We start from the raw sequence: 23,971 nt of genomic DNA, 5'->3' as shown, positions 1-23,971 counted from the left end.
CGTAGACTTTATTTTATGCCGATATGAAACTGAAACATAATTCAGATGTGCTCAGAATGACGAGACTCACATCTCATGAATACATCTCATTAATACATCTCATGAATACATTGAACACTATCACGGCTGTACCCTACATTCGTCACATGCTGCAGCAAAACTAAGTATACCATCTTCAAAATTCAAAACTTTTAAAACCTTGCTGGAAAATAAGATAATTAAAATAAGTTGTATCGTACGATGCGACAACAGCTTGATGAATTGATCTCTGATGGTAAATGCAATGATAACGACCATGCAAATAACAGAGTTGTACTCAACACATATTATCTCGCTTTATGTGAGGGTGTACTCAACACATGTTATCTCGCTATATGTGAGGGTGTACAGTACACGTGTTATCTCGCTATATGTGACGGTGTACTCAACACGTGTTATCTCGCTATATGTGAGAGTGTACTCAACACATGTTATCTCCCTATATGTGAGGGTGTACAGTAAACATGTTATCTCGCTATATGTGAGGGTGTACAATACACATGTTATCTCGCTATATGTGAGGGTGTACAGTACACGTGATATCTCGCTATATGTGAGGGTGTACAATACACATGTTATCTCGCTATATGTGAGGGTATACAATACACGTGATATCTCGCTATATGTGAGGGTGTACAATACACATGTTATCTCGCTATATGTGAGGGTGTACAGTACACATGTTATCTCGCTATATGTGAGGGTGTACAGTACACATGTTATCTCGCTATGTGTGAGGGTATACAGTACACATGTTATCTCGCTATATGTGAGGGTGTAAGTAAACATGTTATCTCGCTATATGTGAGGGTGTACAGTATACATGTTATCTCGCTATATGTGAGGGTGTAAGTAAACATGTTATCTCGCTATATGTGAGGGTGTACAGTACACATGTTATCTCGCTATATGTGAGGTGTACAGTATACATGTTATCTCGCTATATGTGAGGGTGTAAGTAAACATGTTATCTCGCTATATGTGAGGGTGTACAGTATACATGTTATCTCGCTATATGTGAGGGTGTACAGTAAACGTGTTATCTCGCTATATGTGAGGGTGTACAGTAAACGTTTTATCTCGCTATATGTGAGGGTGTACAGTACACATGTTATCTCGCTATATGTGAGGTGTACAGTACACATGTTATCTCGCTATATGTGAGGGTGTAAGTAAACATGTTATCTCGCTATATGTGAGGGTGTACAGTATACATGTTATCTCGCTATATGTGAGGTTGTACAGTACACATGTTATCTCGCTATATGTCAGAGTGTACAGTACACCTGTTATCTCGCTATATGTGAGAGTGTACAGTACACCTGTTATCTCGCTATATGTGAGGGTGTACAGTACTTGTGCTATCTCGCTACACGTGGGATTTTACAGTAAATATGTAAGCTCGCTACACGTGGGCTTGTACAAGAGAATTATCTCCCTATACGTGGGGTACACTACACTTGGTATCTCTCTACACATGCCGCTGTACAGTGCAATAAGTCCCGTTATCTCCTGTGCGTGAAGTTGTTGTAGGGTACAGTTGTTATCTCTCTGTACTGAAGATGCTGTACAATACACCACGAAGTCTTGTTATCTCTCTGTACTGTAGATGATGTACAATACACCACGAAGTCTTGTTATCTCTCTGTACTGAAGATGCTGTACAATACACCACGAAGTCTTGTTATCTCCACGTGCGTGAAACTGTACCATGAACGTTCGTTTTACGCTATTGTATGATAATCACATTGATGTATTTATCCCCGAACAATGTTCATAAATGTATATTGTTTACTTTCGAACTGTTCAACTACGACACAGTGTCACAAGGAAAAACGAACATATATATGTTAGTTGTTGTCAATTTTATTCATGTATAAATCAGTTCATATTTACACGTAAATACACACAGAGGCAAAACTCATTCTTCTCTACCATAGAGTTGTAAAAATATATATCAATTCCCTCTCCACTAATGCAAGTGCTTATAATAGAAATGAAAACTTACAGTGTTTAAAGTGATATCAGCTTTAAGTTCACTATCATTTCCCCCCAATCCATCTTCCATTATGTTCATTTCTTCGACTAAGTATGAGTGAATATAGTTTTAAGCCGCTTTAAGCAAAATTCCAGAAATATCAACACGGGGGTCACCAGAAATGGACTTGACACATTGTGCCCAAGTGGGGAATCGAACCCAGGTCTTCAGCGTGACGAACGAACGCTTTAACCACTACCCTACCTACCCCCTTCGACTAGGTCTAACAGAGGCATATAATGAAAAGACATCATATAATTTTACATCATCACACTTGATTCATCACTTTTACTTCTTGAGTTTTCTGCCTGTCTGAATATATTGGAACACTGATGTTTGTGAAAGTGTCTGCATGACCATGCTTGTAACCTCAATCTACTGTTACTAGATGAGATACAAAAGCAGACAGGTTGAAGGAACTATTGGTAAGGCTAACAGTGTAGTCACATTTGCTTTCGGAACCGCTACAAACTAAAGGCAGATGCTTGTACTCCCGGGATCTCCTTGAAGGAGTGCAATTTTGTGAAGACAATAATCACATCTATAAATATACATTGTCATTTTGGAGTCACGCTTTCCTAGGCATTTTGGCAGTTGGAGTGATCATGATGATGTCTGTGTGGCTAACCTATCCGGCCAGTACTATGTACTTGAGCAGACACAGTGAAGAAAAGTAACTAACTAACTAATAATGTCAACTGCATGTAGATGAGGTTTCATGGATTATCATGTAGATTTAGGATGAATACAGTAAAACTATTATCAACAGGACGTGAGGTATTCGGAATCCTCTCATTCTGGGCGATTATCATTAGATAATCCTTAACCACACCAGCGATGTTCGGATATCCAGGCGAACGGTTATACTTCGTGATACAATACTTTTTCTTATGCTGTTGTTTGGGCATGGTTTGATGAGGAACAATTCTAACCCAGATCTTCATGGGGTTCCCGAAGACCAATACTAACCCGGATCTTAACCTATGTGTGTGTCCATGTGTCGAGTTAACGCTTTATCTACTGCTACAACAACGCAGTTAGTGAACCTAAAAAATAAATCAGTGTCAGTGGCAGTCATGAACTGTTTAGGGACTCCAGACATAATCAAATGGGAGGACATTGTAAATGCTTTGCCAAAAAAGAAGCTTCCGGATAAACGGGGTTCCGCTGTAGCTAAACGATCTACTTGAAACATCTAAACATCATCGGCATTCTTACATTATAAGACAGTTGTGCACTTTACGAAGGCAAGGCAAGCATGGATGTATAACAGTTATAAAAAAATATTACATACACTATAGTCGGACTCAAACTTACAACATCCAACGTTGAACGTAATAAATGTTGGTATGGTGCCCCATATATACATCCGAGGCAAGATAATTAACTGACTATAAAAGTCCAGTCTCCACCCTTGCCGAACTAGGTTGGTATCATGGAGTTACATTTTGGCTGGACTAACGAGTCTATGCCTAGTCCAATCAAAATCCCGCAACGAAATCGAAATCCGGTTCGTAAACTGTCGTGCGGATTTCGGTCGATTGCAGTATTTGCATTGCATGTGCACCGCCAACTTGTTGTAAACATATATTTTCCAAATCGTTTCATGTTTTTTTTATCAAGGTGCTCACGTGATTTGATGCACTTCGCGATGTAAGACACGTTTTATCACAACATAGATGTTGATTATCGATCAGATCGTCTTGACAGGGCGCCGCCATTTTGTTTGAAAAAAATGCAAATGATACGAGAGGTGGAATCTGACTGGCCCATAGGAGAGGCTTAGAGGGGACATAACATGTAATGACCACTGGTGGCGCTAGGGTCGAGCTCAGGAATTCCAGCCTAGTTCGGCAAGGGTGGAAACTGGACTTTTGCCTCGGGAAGATGCCATATATAATGCATACATAATTCTTATAGTGGACACTCCATAGTGCTACGTACTGGGTGTCTAAGTGACTTGGAGTGAGTGAGTGAGTTGGGTTTAACGTTGTATTTAGTAGTATTTCAGGTATATCACGGCGTGTAAGCTTAATCCCGACTCGATGCAGTTACTTTGATGAAACCCACGACCACGGGTATGGCACTGACAAACCTAAAAACATAACCAGGGCAAGACTTGGATTCAAACTACAATAACTGGTTCTGTCACGCTAAGGGACACATCTCTGAATTGAGGCGCCTTTAGTGATTGTGTCACCCCTGCAATCATGGCAATTATAAACTATTCTTATTTCCTAAAACCTGACATGCCCTGTAATAACTGGTAAAGGACTGAATCACAGCATGACTTTCCTGTGCCTCAAGGAAGGCATTCGTCATTTTGGAAGCATCATTTATATTGGCGTAGCAGCAACGAAGTTCTAGTCCAATGAAATCCTTGACGCTGCCATTAGCTACTAACACGATGTTCCTGCTTTATACAGGGAACAAATCATTTTAATAAAAGATATCATCGATTTTTGTCATGGTAGCGACATACATGAGACACCTGCTGCGGTAACATGACACTTTTCGTCATGGCAACCTGCTGCTGGCCATTATCAGTACGGATATAAAATCATACAGGATGTAACACCTCACCCATCATTTGGTAATGTTTTACGAAAAGAACCAGTTTGGTTTCCACACAGGGAGGGCGATCAAACAATATGATCACAATTCACATTTAATGCGTCCAATAAGGGGCTCGAAACCGGAAGGCAGCCATATTGTTTAACCATCTTCCATTAGGAGAAGGATGGTACGTGAAGTAATGAAGAATGAGATCGTCTTGGAACTGTCACTTCCACAATCGGTATTGTAATTCCTGAACATCATGATCATTTCTTAAAGCTGCCTCAAGCGAAATTTACGAAAGTTTCAGTTGCCAAAGCAACCTGTCACCATGAGGCACCCGAGGATGACGTCATCAACGAATCCATTGAACCACACTTCCAAATTCGTCCATTCATTCTTTGCATGGAATGGAAGCAATTTCCGTTGTTGCCATGGAAACCAGGATTGATGTTATTGTTGTTGGAATTGTCTCTATAATCCAACATTTGGCCGTTGTTTGACATGACCTTGCTGGTGAATGCTTTGACAACACGTGCGCTGAGGTACGCCTGAAACAGAGAACACTCGTGAAGTGAGTGAGTGAGTGAGTATGGTTCAACGCAGCTCTTATCAACATTCCAGCAATATCAGGGCGGGGGACACCAGAAATGGGCTTCACCCTTTGTACCCATGGCTTGAATCGAACCCGGGTCTTCTGCGTGACGAGCGAACGCTTTAACCACTAGGCTACCCGACCACCCCACCCGTGTTGTGATATCTTCACGGGTAATGATAGCATGTCTTTGTTTGTTGTGTAACGCAGCACTTAGCAGTATTTCAAATATATTTTGTTGGTCTGTTAAACATCGAGCCTGAACCAGACAATCCAGAGATTGACATCATGAGCATCGATCCAGGTAAATGGGATACGATGACATGAATCAACCAAGTCAGCGAACCTGAAGACCGGATTCATTTAGTCGCCTCATACGACAAGCATTGGTTGCTGAAGACCAATTATAACAGATATTTACGGACAAGTGGCCTATCATGACGTGTGTTGTATGAAGTAAACAAGAGTAATAGGTATTATAGATGGAATGAGTGAGTATGGTTTTACGCCGCTTTTAGGCCGCAATATCACGGCGGGTGACACCAGAAATGTGCTTCACACATTGTACCTATGTGGGGAATCGAACCTGGGACTTCAGCGTGACGGGCGAACGCTTTAACCACTAGGCTACCCCGCCATCATCATATAATAAATGGAACTATCAGCTATTTTTTGTAGCAGATATATGACATCAGGTTGGCTTATGCTCAGTGATACAACGATGCTATGCAGGGCGTTCAAATAATTTCATTCAATCTTTGAAACGCACTGAGCTATTGAAGTTAGTATCATCCAAAGTATGAGTACTATTAGATACATCATAGTGTAAGAGAAATATCCATATCTCCAGTCAAAAATCCATTATAGTACACACAACCTAGTATACAACTGAGAGCCGCAGTCGTCCCATTATTTGTAAAGTTTCAAAATGCATGTTTTCTTTTCTTTTCCTGAAAAATCGTTTTCAAACGTTTAATATTGAAGGTGTTACTAAACCGTGAACGTTTTGCATTTATCCACATAGTTTATAGGCAAAATGGGATCCCGTGACACATTAAGATTATACATATATTGTCAATGTGTAACAGTCCAGGCGCAACAAAGTGAGTGGCCAATGGCCATAACTCTCACACGAGGAAACTGTTCCCTTGTTTCATGTAAAAGCTTTAAAGTGTATAACCCTGCATTTTCCAAGCAACTACTAACTACAGCTATCTGATGGTGCTGGCTAATGGTTACAGACCACATGGAGATGATGGCAGTATTGAGTGAGTGAGTGAGTTGGGTTTAACGCCGCTTTTAACATTATTCCAGTTATATCACGACGTGTCAGCTCAATGTGGGAGGAAAACCCGAAGTGATGCAGGTCTCAGATGATAACCACTTCGGTGAGACCCACGAGCACGGGTATGGTGCTGACAAACCTAGAAACATAATCGGGGCGAACCGGGATTCGAACCCACAATCATAGGTTTCTGGCATGCCCAAGGGACGCAACTCTGCACAGCGAATCGCGGCGGCTTAGACAACTGCCCCCCCCCCCCCCCCCCCCACACACACACACACGCAGTATTATTTCTGTGATAGGCAGTTAGAAGTTGGAAGACCATTTCATGTCTTGATGGCAGTATAGTCTCTTTAATACAGCTGTGTCCCCTCCAGTAGCAGCGCTATGCTCACCTGCTTCTTCAGCTTGACCCCCTTCAGCTTGTGCTTCATGTGGTAGAAGATGATAGAGTCGAGGTAGGGGTATGGTTGTCGTCCCAGGTAGAAGAGGCGCTCTATCTCAAGGATGCGGTGATGTACCACCTGGTTGTGCCGTCTACAATACATGCAACACGGGAGTGAGTGACGGCTGGGCGTCTGGTGGGGCGTGGGTGAGGGGGTGTTTTGGCGTGGGCTTTGCCTCGTTTTAGACACTATTTCTTTAACATCCCGGATGGCGACGCTAAGATTGAATTGTTTGTTGTTTAACGCCGTACTCAGCAATATTCCAGCTATATGACGGCGGTCTGTAAATAATCGAGTCTGGACCAGACAATCCAGTCATTGACATCATGAGCATCGATACACGCAATTGGAATACGATGACATGCATCAACCAAGACAGCGAGCCTGACCACCTGATTCCGTTAGTCGCCTCTGACGTCAAGCATAGTCGCCCCTTTACGGCAAGCATGGGTTGCTGAAGACCTACTCTACCCCGGATCTTCACGGGTCACCACACATCTACCAAGGTGTCCAGATTCTCGGGTACCCAGTCAGTTTGTTGGTTGGTTAACGTCGCATCCATCAATATTCCAGCAATATGACGGCGGACCAGGCAATCCAGTTACTCACATCATGAACATCAATCTTCTCAATTTGGGTACGATGACATGCATCAACAAAGTCAGCTAGTCTGACCACCCGATCCCGTTCGTCGCCTCTTACGACAAGCATGGGTTACTGAGACCAGTTCTGACCCGGATCTTCACGGGTCGGGGAGTAAAATGTAAATAACTGTAAATGCAATAACCGGTTAGAGTGAGTGAGTGAGTGAGTTTGATTTAACGCCGCTTTTAGCAATATTCCAGCAATATCACGGCGGGGGACACGGGATATGGGCTTCACACATTGTACCCATGTCGGGAATCGAACCCGGGTTTTCGGCGTAACGAACGAACGATTTAACCACAAGGCTACCCGACCGCCCCCTGACCGGGTAGAAGCTGAAGACGCGCACGCACTTTGTGGTGCACTTTCGTGAAACTAATTTTATACGCTCTTTAAAACGCAGATTATGAAGTGAGTGTTCTAATCAGGTTAATTGTACGTAAGGCCTGTTGGGATTAACCCCGCTCTTAACAATATTTCAGTTCTACCACGACGTGTCAGTTGGATGTGAGAGGACCATGATGCTGGTCTCATTCCTTTACCTCTTTGGTGAAACCAGCCAATAAATATTTAGAGGTGACAAACATGGAAACATAATCAGGGCGAACCTGGGATTCGAACCCACAATCATAGACTTCTGGTACGCATAAGGGACGCAACTCTGCAAGATGAATTGAAGTTCATCCACGAACAAAGTTCTTTTACACACTGATAAATGCAATAATTTGAAACAAAAACGCACCATCGTGAAAATCATGTTTACACACTGAAACACACTATTCGATGCACATGACAGCCATGCCGCCTGACACGCCCACGGATCACGTGACTCACCTGACGGACAGGTAGATGCGGTCGGACTGGAAGTCCTTGTACAACAGGTACGTCCCCGGGGACGCCTCTCTCATCACGTCCTCAGCGTCCTCCATGCTGAACAGGACAGGGTACGTCCTGGAAATAAAAAACATCAATAACATGTGTTGTCTGTATTTCTAAATAGTTGTCAGTATTGATGTCATGAGGGCGTTCTGTGCTTGTACTCTTGTAGTATAGGAAATAGAACAGGATTCATTAGACTTTAGCAAACTGCCAACATGCAAAACAGTTAATGAACGGCAACAAAGATAGCAACAAAGGGCAGGTGGAACACTCGTATATTTAAGTCTCGTAAGCCTTAATTTGATATCAACGAGTCCTTCCACGTCCTTCATCACACCCTTAGCGAAGCAACCTGTAGCGATAGCTAAACACGCGTTGTCTTCAACTTCTGCTCTGTGTTTCATGTTGTGAAGGAACAAATGCCGTCATCTGTGACTTACGAGAGTGTGGAGAGGTAAAGGCTACCATATTTTGGAATCGTTTTCTATGCAAGAGGTGAGGTGAAATAGGGTTTGCACTTATATAGCGACGTGCATGTACGTGTGTGTGTTTGTGTGGCTGCTTGTACTAGTCCGAACTGATGCCGATTTATAGTGCTAGCACACTGAAATACCATGCCTGTTTAACATGAATATCCCACTCAGATACAGTATACTCCGAGCCGACCAGTCCTTGTTTTATCCCCTTAATGCCGAGCGCCAGACAGGGTTACAACAAGTACCATCTTTTAAAGTCTTTTGGTATGACGCGGCCGGGGATCGAACCCCGGACCCTCCGCTCTCCGGGCGGACGCTCTACCACCAGACCACGGAGGCGGTTTCCGAAGCAAGAGGTTCATGAAGCTGAGTGAGAATGCTGAGGGGACAGTTAGGAGACAAAAGGCTCATGAGAGCTTAATGAAAAGGGGCAACTAGACAAAAAACAACAACAAAACCAAAACAAAAAACAAAACAAAAAACAAACCCAGTAACATTATGTTACAGTGAAAATTACGGCCCAGTATCATTGTCATAAAGGCATAAATAATATCATGTTTATTACAGCTGGGAATATGTTATAGCTTATATATAGTACGTCAACGCCAGAGAATAACCAAATGCGATGTTCCGCCGGAACAGATTCCACAGGGCTTAAAAGTCAAATAGCGATGGATATGATATGAATGGATCACTGAAATTCGGTGACGACACCAGGTGTCAAGACACGACACCTACACGTACTTGAGACCTCGTTGACGAGAATTAATATTGTGTTTGTATATTTCATTTTCCTAAACACAAGGCATGTTTGTTGAAAGGCGGTTGTCAGTTTTATTTTCATACTGTCGTGTTTTGACAGAAAATTTACAGTAGTAGGTCACACGCATATAGAATACATATTCAATGAACATACAATGAACAGTTATTATTCAGTTTTTATAACTCTCGTTTTCTGAGCGGAGCTAAGCTATGCATGTGTCTATGTTTGCTCGCTGACCATTGTCCACCTGTCGCGAAGGTTATCTGAAGTTCAGAGAAGATCAAAAGGTCAGATAAGCGGGTAATCTTTGTAATGGTGGACAAATAGATTGTGTGGACAGTCAACTGACCACATGATATTCGTCAACAATATATTGGCAAAGGCCCTATTTATCGATGGACTAACATTTACTCAAGTGTCCCCCAAGGCTATCTAGGCGATGGGCAGCGGGTAATACATCCGTGGTTATTGCCATATACAGATAAGACGTGATTGACGTACCAGATGTTGGGAGTCTGTATTGTATTGACAAAACGAGCAATTGTATCACACTGGAATCTATAACACCGGACTCTTACTAATCTGGATCTCTTGCAATACCTAACCAAATTGTCGGTTCCGATTTTACTACGAGAGCTTTCCACCAAGACAAACCTGTCCGAACGAGCGAGTTAAAACAAAGGCTTGTAGGGACACATCATTAAATAAATATCTTGACATAGCAGCTGCAGGGAACTACTATTTATAACAAATATTCAGTTAGATCTTGTCTGTTCTCTGAAAGCGACTCAGCAACTATCTCACTAATCTGGGACACTGTATAAACCGGACTAAATCTCAAAACCGGTTTAGTCAGTTCCAAATGTGATACTACATTGCCTCTGCTTTGTTGTCATGGTGACCTGACTCTGAAGTGTGTTGACTATTGGATACAACAGCTGCATCAAGGATTTCAATGCGTAGTCTCTCATTTTGTCATCGATACGAATAGACGCGAAATAATGAATAACTCTCGTCAATGTTGCATCCAGCGTATAAATAGCAGTTATGTGGCGTCAGGCATGACAAGATTAGCCTCGACATCGTGTTGTTTGAAAAGTATTACTTGTCATGTTAATTCTTCTAAAAAATATGACTTTTTATGTCTTTGGTAGAATTCAAACCAATACGTTTAATTTTCTCCCACGATATCCCTTTACATATCTTTTTGTAAAAATAAATACATAAATATGTTACCATACTTTGTATCGTTGTCTAATGATTGCCTGACCTCCCATATCTATAATTGAAGGCAAGAACACATGACCTTTCTTTAATCAAGTACAACAATTCAATTGGGAATTTTACGAATAATGTACCGGTTGTTCCACTCACGTATCTGTATACCAATACAGTTGGGATGGCAGTGACGTGAAGTGCGTGCTCTCTTACTTCCGGGGATATTACACAGTGTTTACGGTGCAGTGGAAGACAGACAGAAGTATGAGACACAAGAAAGACTCGGCCTCTGACTGAGATATGTAACAATATTGACAAAACAAACCCGGATTATAGAGCGATAAAGGTTGTATTGTTAAAACAAGCAATTGATTGTATTCGCAATGTGGTAATAAAATAGATGATGCATATTGAATATATTAGTTGCCTTCGACAGTAACACACATCTGCTACATTACATTATGTCGTTTTGACGGAGCTAGGGAGGGGTGTGTGTGTGTGTCGAGGGAAAGGGGGGGGGGGGGAGTATTCCAGCCATGTTTATGCATGGGACATCAAGAATGCTCAACAACCAGTGCACTATATCCGAGGAGTCGAGCCCGTTGTTTCGGATTAACGATTAAACGCTTCAACAACTATGCTACACCACAGCGAGGCATTACTTTATTATCTATAGAAAACACAGCATGAATGTTTATGTCATCAGTAACCTAAGTGTTGTATTTATTTAAATGATTACGTTGTGTTTAAGGGCTACTTAGTACAGAATTATAACAACGTTTAACTTAATGTCGGAGACAAGCCTGGGGTCAGGCAACAAGCACACACTGACTTGTTCCTGCAGATTGTGTGAGTGGCGGGTTCTGCTGGTAGGGAAGGACATGTTTACCCTGTTTGCTAACACATGGTTCATCACTGATTTTCAATGATCCATTCATATAATTTTCACCTTGATTTAGCCTTTCACGCCAAGTGGGATCTGTTTGAGCAGATAATCGAGTATTCTCTGGCGTCGACGTTTTATATATTTGGGTGAACGCGTACACGGGTATGTGCTAGAAACTAATGATCAAATCAGGACAAATTTAGGTTGGAAGCACTGAACACAAGATCCTGGTACAATGCTGGGGCGCAACTCTGGACACTGAATCGCGGCGACCGTAACGGCTGGGGCACCGTGACTCAATGAAAAGGAGTATGCGGCGTTACTCACAAACAACACAGTTATTGTGTTTGTACACGAGTGAGAGTCACCCACATGTGTATATGATAATATATTATATAAACTAGGCTGTTCATCAACAGATGTCACAGTATGTTTTTCTCAGTACCAGCATCTGGCGCAGCTGTATGTGTGGGCAGGATGTTCCAATGACTTCTCGGTTGGTTGGTTGGTTGGTTTGTTGTTTAACGCCACCCTCAGCATTATTCCAGCTATATGACGGCGGTCTGTAAATAATCGGGTCTGGACCAGACAATCCAGTGATCAATATCATGAGCATCGATCCATGCAATTGGGATACGATGACATGCATCAATCAAGTCAGCGAGCCTGACCACCCGATCCCGTTAGTCGCCTTTTACGACAAGCATTGTCACCTTTTACGGCAAGCATGGGTTGCTGAAGACCTATTCCATCCCGGAATCTTCACGGGTCCAATTACTTCAATGAAAAGAATCTCTGTAGAAAAACCTTCTCTGTGAAACATACCATTTTTTTATTCATAATAGAATAAAAAAATGTACATTGAAATGAAACATAGCAATCGTGATCGATTTAAAGAGAGATATGATGGAAATCTGGTATTAATGATATTTTAGTAACTCTACGTACTAATGTCGTAAACAACTGATTCGTTTGTCAAGCATGGAAGGACGACAGCATTAAAATATTCATGCAGTGTTGTTTTTATTTACAGCTAACGTTGCGGATATTGTGTGGATATATGACTATCGCGCTATGCCTATAGGTCATTGTGAAATTAGAATAATCTAAATATAAAATTTTATTGGCCGTAATAAACAAAATAGCGGTGAAAATCAATGATGACAGGTGTTTGTAAACGGATGGAATATGTAATGAGTGAGTGAGTATAATTTTAGCAAAATTCCAGCAATATCACGGCGGGGGACACCAAAAATGGGCTTCACCCATTTTAACCATGTGGGGAATCGAACCCGAACGCTTTAACCATTAGGCTACCCCATCGCCCCGGAAATTAAAAACACTTTTTCTGTCTATACTCATTATTTTGTTCTTGTGTTGTTTATGAATTGATTCTCCGTTTTCATATCATTATTCATTTAGACGATGCACAGCTTGGTATAAAGTACGTTCATTGCACGGGAATCAATATTCATATAATTAATATGTCTTTCCTGTTTCCTTTTCGGTTTCTCGCCCACAGCCAGTGAGAGGTCATCAGTGAAAGAAAAAACGTCGGAAGATATGAAATATATTAACTGTTCTGGTATATCATAAATATATTACTTATCAGTTTAACACGACCTTGTATTACCCCATTCAGGCGTGTTCCGATATACATGTATGGTGATGTCAAAAAGCGGTGACAAGGTGACATGTAACAATGACAAGGTGACATGTAGAAATGACAAGGTGACATGTGGCCATGACAAGGTGACATGTAACATTGACAAGGTGACATGTAACAATGACAAGGTGACATGTAGCAATGACAAGGTGACATGTAACACTGACAAGGTGACATGTAGCAATGACAAGGTGACATGTAGCCATGACAAGGTGACATGTAGCCGTGACAAGGTGACATGTAACAATGACAAGGTGATATGGTGAAATGACAAGGTGACATGTAGCCATGACAAGGTGACATGAAGCCATGATAAGGTGACATGTGGCACTGACAAGGTGACATGTAGAAATGACAAGGTGACATGTAGCCGTGACAAGGTGACATGTAACAATGACAAGGTGATATGGTGCAATGACTAGGTGACATGTAGAAATGACAAGGTGACATGTAACCATGACAAGGTGACATGTAGCAATGACAAGGTGACATGTGGCCAGGACAAGGTGACATGTAGAAATGACAAGGTGACATGTAGAAATGACAAGGTATCATGTAGAAATGACAAGGTGACATGCAGAAATGATAAGGTGACATGTAACAATGACAAGGTGACGTGTAGAAACGACAAGGTGACATGTAGCCATGACAAGGTGACATGTAGAAATGACAAGGTGACATGTAGCCATGACAAGGTGACATGTAGAAATGACAATGTGACATGTAGAAATGATAAGGTGACATGTAGAAATGACAAGGTGACATGTAGAAATGACAAGGTGACATGTAGAAATGACGAGGTGACATGTAGAAATGACAAGGTGACATGTAACAATGACAAGGTGACATGTAACAATGACAAGGTGACATGTAACAATGACAAGGTGACATGTAGCAATGACAAGGTGACATGTAGAAATGACAAGGTGACATGTAGAAATGACAAGGTGACATGTAACAATGACAAGGTGACATGTAACAATGACAAGGTGACATGTAACAATGACAAGGTGACATGTAACATTGACAAGGTGACATGTAGCAATGACAAGGTGACATGTAGAAATGACAAGGTGACATGTAACAATGACAAGGTGACATGTAGAAATGACAAGGTGACATGTAGAAATGACAAGGTGACATGTAGAAATGACAAGGTGACATGTAGAAATGACAAGGTGACATGTAGAAATGACAAGGTGACATGTAGAAATGACAAGGTGACATGTAGAAATGACAAGGTGACATGTAGAAATGACAAGGTGACACGTAGAAATGACAAGGTGACATGAAGCCATGACAAGGTCATGCTTTTGTTTGTTTGTTGTTTAACGCCGCATTCGGCAATATTCCAGCTGTATTACGGCAGTCTGTAAATAATCAAGTCTGGACCAGACAATCCAGTGATTGGCATCATGAACATCGATCCACGTAATTGGGATACGATACCATGCATCAACAAAGTCAGCGAGCCTGACCACCCGATCCCGTTAATCGCTTCTTAAGACAAGCATAGGTCGACAAGATCATGTACCAATGCTAATGCTATGGGGCGGTGTCAACGCCAACACAGATGTGCCTTTACATCAGGAAATAATTCACTAACATCTGATTATCTTTCTGGCAAATTGAAGGGTTAACGTAAGATCAAGGCTATAAATACAACACGACCTGGCGAGCCTCCCTACATTGGATAAACAGCAACCAAAACTATATAACATAATAATGTATCCATCGACCGTGTGTTGTTTTAGCGTTTTCAAGAAAGGCGTTTACAATGTGTAGCATACAGGTTAGAACTACACCCACGGAATGTTGGCGTCCACTCCCAGTATTTACTAATCAGTTAGCTGGTTGTAATAGGTGGTAATGTGGCTTTGTTATGCTTGGTTGGGTTCATAGAATTAGTTAATCTGGGTATGCAATAGGCAGTTGTTCAGTTGTATAGAGAGTTTGGAATATCACGTGATCTGTGCATGGAATAGCCAGCTGTTCAGCTCTATAGAGAGTTTGGAATATCAGGTGATCTGGGTATGCAATAGGCAGGTGTTCAGTTGTATAGAGAGTTTGGAATATCAGGTGATCTGTGCATGGAATAGCCAGCTGTTCAGTTGTATAGAGAGTTTGGAATATCAGGTGATCTGGGTATGCAATAGGCAGTTGTTCAGCTGTATAGGGAGTTTGGAATATCAGGTGATCTAGGTATGGGATAGGCAGGTGTTCAGCTGTATAGAGAGTTTGGAATATCAGGTGATCTGGGTATGCAATAGGCAGTTGTTCAGCTGTATAGGGAGTTTGGAATATCAGGTGATCTAGGTATGGGATAGGCAGGTGTTCAGTTGTATAGAGAGTTTGGAATGTCAGGTGATCTGGGTATGCAATAGGCAGATGTTCAGCTGTATAGAGAGTTTGGAATATCAGGTGATCTGGGTATGGGATAGGCAGGTGTTCAGTTGTATAGAGAGTTTGGAATATCAGGTGATCTAGGTATGGGATAGGCAGGTGTTCGGCTGTATAGAGAGTTTGGAATATCAGGTGATCTAGGTATGCAATAGGCAGGTGTTCAGCTGTATAGAGAGTTTGGAATATCAGGTGATCTGGGTATGGGATAGGCAGGTGTTCAGTTGTATAGAGAGTTTGGAATATCAGGTGACCTGGGTATGCAATAGGCAGATGTTCAGCTGTATAGAGAGTTTGGAATATCAGGTGATCTGGGTATGGGATAGGCAGGTGTTCAGTTGTATAGAGAGTTTGGAATATCAGGTGATCTAGGTTTTGGATAGGCAGGTGTTCAGCTGTATAGAGAGTTTGGAATGTCAGGTGATCTAGGTATGGGATAGGCAGGTGTTCAGTTGTATAGAGAGTTTGGAATATCAGGTGATCTGGGTATGGGATAGGCAGTTGTTCAGCTGTATAGAGAGTTTGGAATATCAGGTGATCTGGGTACTATCAACAGAAACCCATTAGTATATAAAGGCGTATATGATAGTGTTCATATTGTGACGTTTTTGTTATCACACCATCTGTCACATAGATTCTGCGTCACATAGATTCTGCGTCACATAGATTCTGCGTCACACAGATTCTGCGTCACACAGATAGGTTTTCTAGATTCTGTTTGCCTGTAAAGACTAGAATGGCGGAATTGGAGAAGTAAATGCGACATCGCTTTCATAAGAATTGTTGGTTCAGTATGTTTATCTTTTTTTTTTATCAGGTTTGCCTGTTTGAGGATAGGACATTTTGGAAAAAAGATAGCCATCATCCTTGGCACCAATTGGGCTCCCTTTCTTTCAAATCTTTTTTTTTTTTACATTTCCAAATTTGACGCATCGGTGACAAAAAGATGTGTTTGATGTAATCCTCTATATGTTCAAGCATTTGTTTAGGTGAACACTTGATTTGTCTTTGCATGTGTTTGTGATGGGTGTCACCGGTGGGACAGGATACGCTCACCTTTTCTCGAAAACCTGGTATCTATTTCATAGTGATTCAAAGATACAACGGATTCTGTTTTTATCAGCGATTTTGAATTTTGGGAATATATTTTGTCGCTCTTATTGATTTTTCACTTACATTCTTCTTTCTTAGTCTATACATTTCTTAAAGATTATATCTTGCAACGGAAGTACAATGATAACTGCTATGTTTTAGGAATTAATTTAGGCTGGCCGAGGGGCTTAATGCAGAGTACATAAGGCATATGGTCAAACAAGGAATTAATGATGGTATTTACGTTAGGTTCCTCACAGGCAGCGTCAACAACTGGCTTCCCACGTTACATTAAACAGTTGCTGCCCTGCTAGTCAGTCCCGGTATGGCTCACAGTTCCACCACAGTTACGCCACACTTTAAGCATTGTTTACAACAACTCTTACTCCTTTCTCTTGGGAAATTGTACTTCACCATGCCCACATCGATAAGTAATATTTCACCTTGTCCACACAACAATAGTGTCGAGCAGCCAACTAACAACACACACCGCTAACGACCTTGTGCGGCGGCTCTAATTACCTGGACTGTCTAACTGCCAATATACCTGCCCTCTATAGTTATATTGAACTGCTATTATGACAAAGTATATGTGCGTTGCTGTTGTCGTGACTGACAGCTGTTGGGGCTACACACCCAGCTGATCGGCAGAAGATGTACAGCTGAAACAGCTTCTGTCACTCCCTATATATATCGATCTCACCACGTGCACGGACTGGTTGGAAGCGTGTTACCTGCAATCTGTTGGCTGAGATTGGATTTTAATGTTCTGTCAACAATAGAGGCTATTTAATCTATTGCCCGTCTGAATCAGACATAACGGATATGGCACGTTTAGTCCATCACGGTCCGGTTATGTACACTCAAACCCTGGCATATGAATCCTTCACAATTACTTATCCCATGGTATATACAATAGACATTTAATCCAGTGTTTTTTATCCTCTTCGGTTACATATTTTCTCATCGGCTTTGAACGGTTTAGTTACATTCAATTGCATGTAAAAGCACATTCAATACAATGGATTGTACCTAACTAAGTACCACCTTCACATCATATCCTACTAAGCTACGGAGTTATGTAATCAAACTGAACTTGTAAATGTCATGTATAGAAGGAGACGCCGAAGACCCGGGTTCGATTCCCGACATGGGTACAATGTGTGAAGACCATTTCTGGTGTCCCCCGCCGTGATATTGCTAGGAATAGCGGCGTAAAACCATACTCACTCACTCACTATAGAAGAAGCGAGATATCAGTGGGAAGAACCAATTAGCGCTGTATTTACAATGTCCATAAACTGCAGTTCTGTTTCAACACCTGATCAACACCTCGTTGTTCAAAACATTTACGAGTAGAAAAAAAACTCAGGATAAACCCAACTGCGGAATAACGCTCAGACAAAGAGAGAGGAAGGTCAATGGGAATGAGAAAATGGTGATATGGAGAAGTAGCGAGGGATATATCACGAAGGGAAAGAACCTATTGAGGGGAATAAGGCTCATAAAAGACACACACCATAACGGTAATAAACATAGGGTGTTGCTTACCTGATTGCTTGAGCTGCCGCAGTTTTATCGGTGACCGTGAAGGAGGATCTAGCGACGCATCCACCCATCAGAGTTGATCATTGTAGCCACTCAGAGCTCCGGTGGTATTTGACGACAGTTTCTCTGTCTCGTAATAACACGTCCCGTTTTCTTGACAACAGGCGACCTTGGTACCTATACACAGACTCCGGAAAACGCCAAGTCGGATGAAATCATGTCTCCTTTTCTTCTACCCTATGTGAATAACAAAGCAGTGACGTCATGCTGCACGTATGATGAACACACCTTTAATCAGTGTTGTCAATACCTGTCTAGCATACACCACACAACATACAATCAATAGACCGTAACGGATCCCAGGCTGGTCCTACTGAAAACGACACACATGGCAGAATCACTTCCCTTAAGATATCCCCAGCACTGCTATGTGACGATCCAGGTGTATTGTGTGATCTGGCAGGGACTATTTCCTGGTCAGCCGTCAGGGTGATGGCAGGCGAGCGGACCAGCTGGAAAGCGCACAGGATCGTGGAGTGATCGATACTGTATGCTGGCTAGTCCGAGGCGAGGCTAGACGGCGTGTGTGCGTTGTATATAGGGACTTGGCATGCGATACCGCCATCATGAGCTGCGCTTTGGATTACGGCGGGGATTTCGTAAACAATAGGTCTGCAGCGAGAGTATACGTTTTACGTTGGTTAAATTTTCGCTAAGTATTTGGTATTTTTACTTCAAAGTCTTCGCGTCACCATTAAAATTATAAATAGATCCTACCGAGATAATTAAATATACATGAGATTTTCGCAAGTGATGTTTCTAGAGTGCAGTGTATTATTTACCTTTTCGAGGACACCTGGTGTCATCACTATTTCATGGTGTCATCACTATTTCACGGTGTCATCACTGTTTCATGGTGATTCATAAAGGCATGCTTATGATATAGTTGGACTCGTACAATTGACTCTGCTTTAAGAGATATTTCTAATGAATTATCATTATTATTATTTACAGATTAAGATAAACAAGTGTAGCAAAGAGGATTTGGGTGATCCTGGCACAGTCAGGCTGGTTTAGCTGATCATCAGCTCAGGGCCCTTGCCCCTCTACACGCAGCCCAGACAGCGGATGGGACTTCTCCCACCATGATGCAGCCAAGAGGGATTGGGTGATATTATCATCAAAATGATTTGAGAAAAAATCCCTCATCTGCACATGTTCTTATATGAAAAGACATAATTATTTTGATGTTTTTACTCCCCAAAATAACTGGGTGACATAAGCTTATGTATGCTCAACAAGGACAACTTTTGTGGATTCTGTAAACAAATGTACTGAAATAATATTCTCATTAGATAAGAATGGTTTGTTAAGAACTACCTCAGTAAGCCAGTCACCATGACAGCGCGTCGTAATTTAATACATTTACATCAAGTACAAGACGTCAAAATGGCCACACGATGAACGTGACGGGAGAGATTTCGGAAGTTGTTAATGAACCTTACATGTTTTAGTCATCATTGATCAATTGGCGATCATTGAAAGGTGATTAAAGATGCGTCAAACAGACACTAAGGTAAATTCATAGATTGCTGGAGACTGTCACTGTCAGCCTTGATACGGATCGAGTCGATACTACGATAGTTGTGCATTTCTTCGTTTGTTCATTAGGACGGGCCGTGAACGACCGTGCAGTCAAACTCTCTGACGTTTCTCAATGTAAACTGAAACGATGTGTTCAAGATTAAGGGTTTAATAGATCAGAAAGAACGCTTCTGTAGGTGTTCGTGCTGGGGAATTCCCAGGGGTTCCTTGGGAATGTGAAAGTAGTCCATCAGTGTTTACGTCAAACGTATGAATGTTAAATTGTGTCGTTCATACACTTATGAACGTCATTTTCGCGGTCATGTGACCGACCTCTCGTCCAATGGGAAAGCAGTATATCGTGTAAACTTCAAATATTTTTTTTATATAAGAATGAATCGTCCTTCACGAAAAAAACATTAATTCACAACGATTTTCAAAAAGTCGTCATTGTGAGAGGGACTTTGTAGATTCTCATTAGGAACATAGCACTCACGCTCATTGTCACTGCTATGAGTGAGTGAGAGAGTTTGGTTTGAACGCCGCTTTTAACAATATTCCAGTTATATCGCGGCTTGTCAGCTTAATGTGGGAGGAAAGCCCGAAGTGATGCAGGTCTCAGACGTTTACCACTTCGGTGAAACCCACGAGCACGGGTATAGAAACATAATCGGGGCGAACCGGGATTCGAACCCACGATCAGAGGTTCCTGGCGTGCCCAAGGGACGCAACTCTGCACAGCGAATCGCGGCGCCTTAGACGACTGAGCCAACCGTGCTCCCGCTACAGGAATGTAAATTTAGACAAGCATTGTCGGTGGCTAAATCGTTGACTCGACATGCTCAAATCACTGTGTGTATCCCGTGTCTGGTGTCTCCCGACGTGAAATAGCTGCAACATTTGATGAAAGCGGCGTAAATCAACACTCACCCAATTCCAGGCTCATTCTTACAATAGCATGCTGTTAAAGTCGACATCAATGAGGAACATTATCATTAAACTGGAATTAATTTGACAAATATACGCTTCAGGGTTATTTAGCATATATTGGAGAAATTATTTTTCTTGGAACCCCGTTAAGCTAATGGTCGCACAAGCAAGGCGTGCGTGTCTCGTGTGTGTAAGCCGCGACATCCTCTGGAGAGATCCGCCTTCACCTAGATCTACGCTCGGGGGTGCGGTCTGGCAGACTCTCACCTGAGCTTGCCAGGTAAGCTTGATCCTTCTCGCGCCAACAGGTGTGTCCAGAGGAAACGGTCACAGGTAAGCCTGGACACGTCCTGCTTCACAGATGACCGCTGGAATGGCGACAAGAGAAACAACTTTGAAAAATGCCAGTCGAGAAGATCAAATCCTTCTGGACTTAAGATATAATAGTCATCTAAAGTTACAAGATCAATTATCTGTTCAGTTATTTTATAGATACAGAAACAACGAGAAATAAAAGAGAAAAAGGAAATGTTTATTGGGAATTACAAGTCTTTATTTCCTTGTCCTGTTAATTTTATTCCTTTCTTTTATCATGGAGATTACTGTGTCGACGGGACATTTTTGTTTCTGCTTGGTACACGTGTTCTGTGACCTTGACATTTTACTGTTATATACGGCTTTATCTAAAATATGTTTTGCACGTCTTGCGATTTAGAAGCATACATTATGATATACCTGCCCTATGAATTTTGATTTTTAGATTACACAAGGGTTTGATAAACTAACAAGGTGTGTATATTCACGCAATATGTTTACATTTCTCACGATATGTTTATTCTATAAACAGAGATAATCCGTATGCTAGACCCACTTCATCCCTGTCAGGAGCCCCGGTAGTTACCATCTACCTGTCTGTTCCGACACAATTGTTATATAGCCCTGTGGGGAGTTCGGCTTGTGATTATCTGACTGTTGTGCCAAAACAGTTTTCACACAACACTGTCAGGAGCCCGGCATTGACCGTCTAACTGTTGTGTCCACAGACTTGTCACACAACACTGTCAGAGAGTTATGCTGTTCCTGATGTGACTATACCGTTACTTTACCGACCTGGAGAATGTTATTTGTTTATACACCTGTGAAATGAATTTCATTATATACATAAGGAAATATAAGTCGAAAACATAACTTTCACATAATTGGCGGAAATGATAAATTCTTTGTTAGTATTCCAAAGACAGTCCTATCTTTGAGGTTTGTAATTCCTTGCGTAGTAAATGTTCCCACTCAGCAATATTCCAGCTATATGTAAATGTTTGTAAATAATCGTGTACCTTACACACATGCCTGATTGGGCTTTATTGAAGGAATATGACATGTGTACCTTACACACATGCGCTTTATTGAAGAGATATGTCATATGTACCTCACATACATGGGCGTTATAGAAGGGATATGTCCAGGGTACCTTACACACACGGGCTTTATTGAAGGGATATGTCATGTCTACCTTACACACATGGGCTTTATTGAAGGGATATGTCATGTCTACCTTACACACATGGGCTTTATTGAAGGGATATGTCATATGTACCTTACACACATAGGCTTTATTGAAGGGATATATCATGTGTACCTTACACACACGGACTTTATTGAAGGGATATGTCATGTGTACCTTACACACATGGGCTTTATTGAAGGGATATGTCATATGTACCTTACACACGGACTTTATTGAAGGGATATGTCATGTGTACCTTACACACATGGGCTTTATTGAAGGGATATGTCATGTCTACCTTACACACATGGGCTTTATTGAAGGGATATGTCATTTGTACCTTACACACATGGGCTTTATTGAAGGGATATGTCATATGTACCTTACACACATAGGCTTTATTGAAGGGATATGTCATGTGTACCTTACACACTTGGGCTTTATTGAAGGGATATGTCATGTGTACCTTACATACATGGGCTTAATTGAAGGGATATGTCATGTGTGCCTTAAAAACATGAGCGTTATAGAAGGGATATGTCATGGGTACCTTACACACACGGGCTTAATTGAAGGGATATGTCATGTCTACCTTACACACATGTGCTTTATTGAAGGGATATGTCATGTGTGCCTTACACACATGGGCTTTAATGAAGGGATGTGTCACGTGTACCTTACTCACATAAGCTGAATTGAAGGGGTGGTCGGGAAGTCTAGTGGTTAAAGTGGTCGCTCGAAGACCGGAGTTCGATTCCCGACATGGGTACAATGAAGCGCATTTCTGGTGTCCCCCGCCGTGATATTGCTGGGATATTGCTAAAAGCGGCGTAAAACCATACTCACTCACTCACTTAATTGGGACACTTGCACATGACTGCGCCATTCTTGCAGAAATTCTGCACGTATCTCAGTCGTGAGTACGACATCCTAATGTAAGTTAATGAGAGTTGTTGTGATGTGGCTGGGTGAGTTATATGTTTGATACACTACGCCGCATACAACATGGATAATAGGGGCGATCTCCCTTGTCCCCTATAACATGAACAATTAAGTCATACTGGAGTTATCTCCTCGTGGGACACAAAAGCTGTTATAAGTTTGGGAGGCGTTGTCTCACATAAATAAACATAAACAAACTTAACTATAACTGAAACTGGATCTCAGACGAACGGTGTCTATCGGGAACTTTTATCGATTTACTTTTGAATATATCTCCTCTCCACAAGAAGTTTCTTATTCTGTCACAACTGTTTCTGGATTTCTGAAGTGGGTCACTTGAGATTTAATATCATTGATGCATATGTCATTCACCTCACACAAGTTGGACATCAAACATTTCCTGTAAACAGTCCACAGTTTCTGCTTGTAACATTTACGTTTGAGCGAGGCTATGAAGAGTTAAGTCCCTTTTCTAATCA

General features: G+C 41.7%; 2 protein-coding genes across 3 annotated transcripts; both read right to left on the bottom strand.

Annotated features, from left to right (window-relative positions):
• Positions 1-1,906: 1,906 nt before the first annotated feature.
• Positions 1,907-19,032, bottom strand: LOC139462178 (uncharacterized). Of its 2 annotated transcripts, none has more exons than XM_071243724.1 (4): positions 18,536-19,032; positions 8,439-8,555; positions 6,909-7,050; positions 1,907-5,184 (listed from the first exon to the last, which is right to left on the bottom strand). In XM_071243724.1, exons 1-4 carry the CDS (start codon positions 18,601-18,603, stop codon positions 4,960-4,962), a joined length of 552 nt encoding a protein of 183 aa, XP_071099825.1. In that variant the 5' UTR covers positions 18,604-19,032; the 3' UTR covers positions 1,907-4,959. The 2 variants fall into 2 exon arrangements, with proteins under 2 accessions (XP_071099825.1, XP_071099826.1); XM_071243725.1 differs by lacking the exon at positions 18,536-19,032 and adding an exon at positions 17,229-17,498.
• LOC139462583 (uncharacterized) lies at positions 8,676-14,454 on the bottom strand (the record flags this gene model as incomplete). Its single annotated transcript, XM_071244422.1, has 3 exons — positions 8,676-8,690; positions 13,912-13,973; positions 14,403-14,454. Coding segments are annotated over 3 exons (129 nt in total), but the record flags the coding sequence as incomplete, so codon positions are not given.
• Positions 19,033-23,971: the final 4,939 nt, after the last annotated feature.

The sequence above is a fragment of the Haliotis cracherodii genome, unplaced genomic scaffold, assembly GCF_022045235.1.
Source record: "Haliotis cracherodii isolate W230 unplaced genomic scaffold, xgHalCrac1.p SCAF_15, whole genome shotgun sequence".
NCBI classification, from domain to species: Eukaryota; Metazoa; Mollusca; class Gastropoda; order Lepetellida; family Haliotidae; genus Haliotis; species Haliotis cracherodii.
This window is presented reverse-complemented; position numbering and strand designations above follow the sequence as displayed.

Excerpts from the sequence above, each read along its gene's own strand:
- LOC139462178 (XM_071243724.1), bottom strand. The coding sequence starts at position 18,603 with ATGGGTGGATGCGTCGCTAGATCCTCCTTCACGGTCACCGATAAAACT. Across the intron at positions 8,556-18,535 it reads GCGGCAGCTCAAGCAATCAG|GACGTACCCTGTCCTGTTCA; the intron begins GTAAGCAACACC and ends TTTTATTTCCAG. Across the intron at positions 5,185-6,908 it reads GGGTCAAGCTGAAGAAGCAG|GCGTACCTCAGCGCACGTGT; the intron begins GTGAGCATAGCG and ends TCTCTGTTTCAG.